This window comes from Peromyscus leucopus, chromosome 17 (assembly GCF_004664715.2).
Source record: "Peromyscus leucopus breed LL Stock chromosome 17, UCI_PerLeu_2.1, whole genome shotgun sequence".
Classification (NCBI taxonomy): Eukaryota; Metazoa; Chordata; class Mammalia; order Rodentia; family Cricetidae; genus Peromyscus; species Peromyscus leucopus.
In genome coordinates this window covers 29903316-29910777 of record NC_051077.1, presented here as the reverse complement: position 1 = coordinate 29910777, position 7462 = coordinate 29903316, and the positions used below count along the sequence as shown (strand labels likewise).

The window sequence follows — 7462 nt, the reverse complement described above, 5'->3', positions numbered from 1 at the left end:
CTGCTGCTAAAAGATAAAGCTTAAAAAATTTCTCATCCTCATGCTTTATAGACCTTTCTGCTTCCTGCCATCACTTCCCAGGATTAAAGGCGAGTGTCACCATGCCTGGCTATTTCCAGTGTGGCTTTGAACTCACAGAGATCTAGATAAATCTCTGCCTCCAGAATGCTAGGGTTAAAGGTGTGTGTGCCACCATTTTCTGGCCTCTATGTCTGTCTAGTGGCTGTTCTGTTCTCTGACCCCAGGTACGTTTATTAGGGTGCACAATGTATTGGGGGACACAATATCACCACATTAGAGTTGTATGTGCGAGGCTGTTTGAATCTTGAGTCCACAGAAAATAACCTGGCATCAGGGTCCATTTGGATTACATTGATGATTGAGTCCATAGGGTTCATGCCTGGATCCTTGGTTCAGTGGAGACAGGATCTTATAGTTGAGGACTGACCTAAGGGGCTGACATTGAAACTAGCCTGGAAACTGAGCTTTTAGTGGCCATGCCTATATCCTTAAGCTTATGGGCATAGATTTGCTCCTGAATCTACAATAATTGTCCTGGAAAATGTCCCACTGGAGTGGGCCTGCCTGGTGGCTGAGGCTACAATTATCATCTTGGAGCCTGGGTCTGCAGTCGCTGGCCTAAGACTGGAGTTTCCTGTGATGGGCTTGGTGCTAGGACCTGTGAAAGGCGATGTTTGTGTTGCTCTTCTCTATCCATTCAGAGCACATCTCTGTGCTCTGTGCTGCCCAGGCTTGGTGGCAAGGTGTCATGGTTAATGTGAAACTTCTAACATTCTTCAGTGCATCTTTGCATAAGTCTACATTCTCACCAGGTCCTGTAACCCATCACCTAGGTTCCTTGGCACTTGGGAAGACATTGCTGTGTGTGGAGAATTGCTCACATGGATTCTTCGGCAAAGGGAAGCATGTTGGAAACTCCAGCTCTGTCATCGTGTTTGTACAACCTCCTGGAATTGTTGACATATTAAGTAGCTAAACCTGGACTGGGATGTTCAGGGATTGTATTGACAGGTTAAACAGTTGCAGCTGATGCCAGAAGCCCAGTGTCAACACTGGAGGCAAGCAAATACTGCCTGCAGCGCCATATTCAGAGAGCTTGGAGACTGACTCCCTCCCCTCGAGAACCATAGAGGCAACTGTCCGTCCAGGTAGCCACTTTCTCTTATTCTGATCTCCTCCTGTGTCATTTTTTTTTAAGTATAACTATTTCTGCATGAAAAAAAAGTCTATTGGTATAATGCACTAATTTTCTAAAAATCTAGAAGTAATTGTTTTTCTTTGTACAAATATTTTAACGTACAATATTTTAAAATCAAGAATGGCTTTTTGACTGGTTTAAAAATTTTAAGTTGCCGGGCAGTGGTGGCGCACGCCTTTAATCCCAGCACTCAGAAGGCAGAGCCAGGCGGATCTCTGTGAGTTCGAGGCCAGCCTGGGCTACCAAGTGAGCTCCAGGAAAGGCACAAAGCTACGCAGAGAAACCCTGTCTCGAAAAAACCAAAAAAAAAAAAAAAAAAAAAAATTTAAGTTGGCTCAAATATTTTCAAAGATTTCCTTTATGTAGAGGTTGTGGGTGATATTATTGTCCTTATTTATAATAATTTTGCATAAATTAATAAAAGTAATAAGTATTTTAATTATTTTTATTAGCTCTCTTTACAAAATTAGTAGAAATAAACCTTTAAAATTAACAATAAATACGCTAATTGTGATAACAAATAATTGCAATAACAATAAATATACTAATAGTAGTCCAAAGGTCTCAATTTATAATCTTGGGAAGCATAATAAATATTTTAATTTTTCATTTACAAAATATCACCTCCAAATCCTCATTCTGGAGATTATGTGCTTGGTTTGCAGTTTAGACATTTGCCAAAAAAGCAAATTCTATACTAAATTAAATTGTATATTAAATACATGGTAAGTATGTTCTAAACTTAGCAGTCGCAAAACATTTTTTTTTCTTTCATAGGATGATTTTATTCAAGCAAGTGGGTTATTTCATTTCCTTGTTTGCTACAGTGTCCTGTGGTAAGTATTAGCTATAGCAGTTAAAAAATAGTATGTGAGAGAGGAACAGTTACTCAAAATATTCTACTCCTGGAGAAAGCCTTTAACCATACAGTTTGGGGGAAGGAGGCAGCTGCTGATAGCTCAAGGCAAGAACTTCTCGTTAGCTGTGTTGCTCCAAATGCACATGACGGGGGGGGGGGGGGGGGGGGGGGGGGGGGGGACGGGGGGGGGGGGGGACGACTCAGAGACAACTGGCTCTTAGTTCCTTTGTAGCTGAAGTTTTCCTGGTTCTGTTCAGCTCCTGCAGCCGGACGCTTGAACCCAAGTAAACAATAGAGACTTATATTACTTATAAACTGTATGGCCGTGGCAGGCTTCTTGCTATCTAGTTCTTATATCTTAAATTAACCCATTTCTATTAATCTATAAGTTGCCACGTGGCTTGTGTCTTACCAGTACTTTTACATCTTGCTTCCTCTGTGACTGCCTGGAGACTCCTGACTTAGCCTTCCTCTTCCCAGAATTCTCTTCTCTGCTTGTCCCGCCTATACTTCCTGCCTGGCTATTGGCCAATCACCGTTTTATTTATCAACCAATCAGAGCAACACATTCACAGCATACAGAACATATCCACAGCATTTGTTAGCAGATGTTTCTGTTTAGAGATTACTCTCTGGCAGAACCACACCCCCCCATACTTGTTTTTGTCATCAGCCTTCAAAAAACAAACTCTACCTGAAAGATGGAAAGAATATTAGACACTGTACAGTGGTTGAGTCCAATCCAAGTATCTGATTAATATATGATATTTTTTAATATAAGGCCTAGGGAGCTCTTTCTGAACTGAAGGTACTTGCTTTGGATTTAACTAGTGTATTTTCCCTTTGGTATTCCGAATGGAGAGATTTCAGCACTAGGTGTCAGTGTGCTTTCTTTCTCTGTGTATTCCATTAGATTTTAGAGAATAAAAATGACCCTGAACACCCCCTCTCAATGGTCGTTATAGAGTGAGGATTCTCCTGGTATATAATGAAGGGTGGCTTCTGAGTCAAGGGTGACATACGATATGGCCACCCCACAAGGATTGTTTTCTTGACTCTCAAGTATTTGGCAGGGTAAAGAGCTCTGAAGAAGGCTTATCCTTGTAAAGAGAAGTCATTCCTTTAGGGGGGAAACAAAACCTTTTTCTTCACTATCTGCTAATTACGCCTCCCTCTGTCTGTCCCATCAACCCTACCTGCTCGTCTATGTCATAAGTATTGCCATGTTCAAACCAATCAAACATGGAGGAGTACTAGCCAGAGAAGCTATGAATCATAGCTAAGAAAAAAAAATGACTTAAAATTCGTGATCATGACAGGGAAATTGGAGATGCAAATACATATAATACTTAAAACTGAGTATTTTATGTAGTCCCAAAGTACGAAACAACTATTGCTAAATTATTTCTTTAGTTTTTCATATTTTTTCTGAATGTATCTATCTGTTTTTATAAAAGTGTTATTAATGACTTAAAAATAACTTTAACATACCTTTGCTATTTATAGCTAATGTTAATCCAAACAAATATTTTTGTTATCCATTCTTCTTTGTGGTATTTTGTGTGTACGTGCTTTTCACATATTCAATTAATTTATAAATTAAATTTTTGGAAATAAAAAATGTTTGATACAAAGGTGTAAATGCTTTTGAAAGTTTTATGGCACATATTATGGGATTGTCTTCCAGAAAGGCATGTCTTCTGAAACACGCATATGAGAGTGTTCAACTGTCCCACTTAGGACAGTGCTAATAGATGTCTGTTGCTTTGTAGTCTGACATAGAATCAGCTTCCTGCCAACAGTGTCCAGATTTCTTCCTGAGAAACCATCTCCAGGTGTTGGACCACTTGGTCCTGGAGATGCTGCATCTGCTGTTGATGCTTAGGCTGAACTGGAGCTTTTGATTCACCCAGACCAGAGCCAGGAGCTTCAGACAGTGTTGGTGTGATGACCTAACCAAAGCTAGTCTTGTAACAGGCTTTTCATAGGCTTCTAGGAAGAAATTCAGATTTACTCTTCTTTCCAGCTTGGCTTGAGCTTCTGGGCCTGCTGCTATTGCGCATCTTGAGACCAACATACCTCAACCATGTCTCTCTCACTCTCAATTGGTTGCCTCTTACTCTTTTATTATTCTCATTACATATACATTTATATACGTACACAAAAGTGTATAAATACAACTTGCTGAGTTTGTTTTGCTTGTGTGTATATGGTTTGTGTGTATATGTGTAGACTGGGCAACCAATAAGCGGGCTCATCTCTGGGAGAGGCTGATTCGTCTACTACCAGAAATCATTAGTTGCCTGTAGTTAGTTCTTTGTCTAAGAGTGGGACCCCATGAAACTTTCCCCCTTCCATGTTACCACATCCATTGGTTTTGCCATTGTTCTGCTCTTATTTATGCAGCCATTTCTTATTTCACAGCAGATTTTCTGGTATCCTAGCTATTATAATCTTTCCGTGCCCTCTTTCATGATATCCCCTGAGCCATAGATTCAGGACATGTGCTGTAGATGTATACACTGGGGCTGGGCTCCCCACAATATGTTGACCTCTGCATTGTGTTAAGTTGTGGTTTTCTGTGACGGCCTCCATTTGCTCTAAAAAGAGGCTTTTATGATGAGGAATGGTAGCTATACTTATGTAGGAAAGGTGGCTCCTCCGCTGTTATCAGTTTTTATATACTTATAGTTACTTATGTTCCTTTGGAAAATGATCTTTTCATATCTGATATTTAATTATAAAAAATGTTCTAACATTCATTTATCTCATATCTATGTCTACACACACACACATACATACACACACACACACACACACACACACACACACACACACACACGTGTGCCATAGAGCATGTCTGGAGATGAGAGAAAAACTTGTGGAAGTTGGCTCTGTCCTTTCACTCTGGGACTTCTGGGGATGAGACTCAGGTAATTAGGGCTGAGTATAAGCACTAGCTCCTGAGCCTTCTCTCTGCCACTCACTAGAATTTTTAAAGTTAGATGCTTTTCTTTCATAATTGATGGTATTTTCCCTTTTCTTTTTTGACCATGTAATTTTTTTAATGTGACTAAATAACATGCCCAATCCATGGACATGGGGTCAACCTGAAAACTGAAAGACGTGACCATTATAGATCATATAAGTTGCGTAGATTGTGAACAAACAACACTGTTATCCTCCTCCTCCTCCTCCTCCTCCTCCTCCTCCTCATCATCATCATCATCATCATCATCATCGTTGACATTACCAGCTAAAGAGGAGGATGAACAATTCTATAATTAGAACATTTTTAGCTACTCTTCTTCATTGGCTGAGTCACATGTTAGTTTACCAAGATTCAACTGCAGGATAGGGACTTTCAGGCCGTCACTGGTTACAGATTGTGTTTTTGTATGTGTCTGCACAATGGGATGGCAGAGGAGTGTCTGTTCAATGATTATGAAACACTACCACATTAAAAACAAGTCTCTTTATAGCTACCATTACCACGGGGCCTACTATTCAGCGTGTTGTGCAAATGGGACAGCTCAGGATGTGCACTTGGGAACACATATTCCCAGGAGCATCTACCCAGGAAAATCTGCTCTTTCCAAATATAAACCTGACCCAAGAGGTAGGCATGGCAACACCTCTCTGATAAGAAAAGAAGCAATATTGCTAGTTTGACTCATCGAAATGGGACTCAGCAACAGGATCCCCACACAGATAGAACACTGAAAATCTTAAATCTTCAGTGCTTGATGAACTACATGTTGTCTAGATACCCATTCTTTGAAAAGCAATGGCATCATAGATACTTAAAGGGAGATGGCCAAGGTTGCCACCGGAGTACTGCATAATTAATGAAAACCTGACTGACGAACATGGACAGGCTACCTAAGGTGGAAAAGTCAGTAAAAGATTTGAGCTGGATCTCTTCAGGTAAATACGGATTCATACATTAAATCAATTGGAGACAGTTCTTTAATGATATGTGGGGTGTAAAATACCATATATAATAGAGCACAAACAATATATGTTCCAGTCTATTTTCAAGTTATCGTACAAATACACTTTCAGTTTTGTTCTTTGTTTGAAAGATATTTATTTGGACTTTTCTTCCCTTTTATTGAAAATAGATTCTTTTCTTATACAATATATCCTGATTATAGTTTCCCTTCCCTCTCCTCCTCCCAGTTCCTTTCCACCTCCCATCTTCTCCAGATCGACTCCATTTCTGCCTCTCATACTAAGAGATAACAACCAAATGTGATAAAATAAAAAACAATAAGATAGGACAAAAGCCATCACATCCAAGTTGGACCAGGCAAACCAACAGAGGGAAAAGAGCCCCAAGGAAAAGCACAAGAATCAGAGACCCACTCAGGAGTCCCATAGAAATACTAAACTGAAAGCCATAATATATGTGTAGAGGGTCTGGTGCAGACCCCTGTAGGCTCTCTGCTTGCTGCTTCAGTCTGTGGGAATTCATAAGAGCCTTGCTCACTTGATTCAGAGGGCCTATTCTCATGTCTTCCATCCCCTCGGGCTCTTATATTCTTTCTTCCTCTTCTTCTGTGGGGTCCCTTGCATTCTGAGGGGAGATGTGTGTTCCAAGGACTCTCTCTGTCTCTGTCTCTGTCTCTGTGTGCGTGCGTGTGTGTGTGCGCGCGCGTGCGTGCGTGCGTGCGTGTGTGTGTGTGTGTGTGTGTGTGTGTATAATATCTGGGTGTGGGTCTCTGCAAATGCATTTTCCTTATCCAAGAAATGAGTACTCGATAATTAGTTCGCTTGAACAAGGCCGAGGCAGACAGCAACATAAAACACTGCCTGCTTGGAAGGGGACAGACAAGACTGAGAGTCGAGTGAGTTCATGTCCCAGGATATTTATTCACTGCGTGGTATGAACCACATCTGAACTCTGAGACTCAGTTACTGACTTCTTTCATGAAAAAAAAAATGCAGATAATGGTCCTGACCTCAATCTCCCCTTAAAGTGTTGAGGAATCTAGGGAGATGGTTGTCCTGAAAGGGTTTTGGGGGGTGGGGGGGAAAGTTGTATATCAGTTTTTTTTTCTAATGTTTTTTTTTTTTTTCAGAGACAGGATTTCTCTGTGTAGTTTTGGTGCCTGTCCTGTATCTTACTCTGTAGCCCAGGCTGGCCTCAAACTCACAGAGATTCTGCCTCCCTCTGCCTCCCTAGTGCTGGGACTAAAGGCGTGTGCTACCAGTTTTTTTTTTTTTTTCAAGATAGGGTTTCTCTGTGTAGCTTTGTGCCTTTCCTGGGACTCACTTGGTAGCCCAGGCTGGCCTCGAACTCACAGAGATCTGCCTGCCTCTGCCTCCCGAGTGCTGGGATTAAAGGCGTGCGCCACCACCGCCCAGCAACACTACCAGTT

General features: G+C 41.0%; 1 protein-coding gene across 1 annotated transcript in view; it reads left to right on the top strand.

The window, feature by feature from the left end:
* Window positions 1–1043: 1043 nt before the first annotated feature.
* The window catches only part of Klkb1 (kallikrein B1), a 28816-nt gene continuing 22397 nt past the window's right edge, over window positions 1044–7462 (top strand). Inside the window, exons 1-2 of the mRNA XM_028881133.2 lie at window positions 1044–1169; window positions 1997–2055. Of these exons, the coding sequence (XP_028736966.1) occupies window positions 1998–2055 (58 nt within the window). The 5' untranslated portion in view covers window positions 1044–1169; window position 1997. The remainder of the gene's footprint in view (window positions 1170–1996; window positions 2056–7462) is intronic.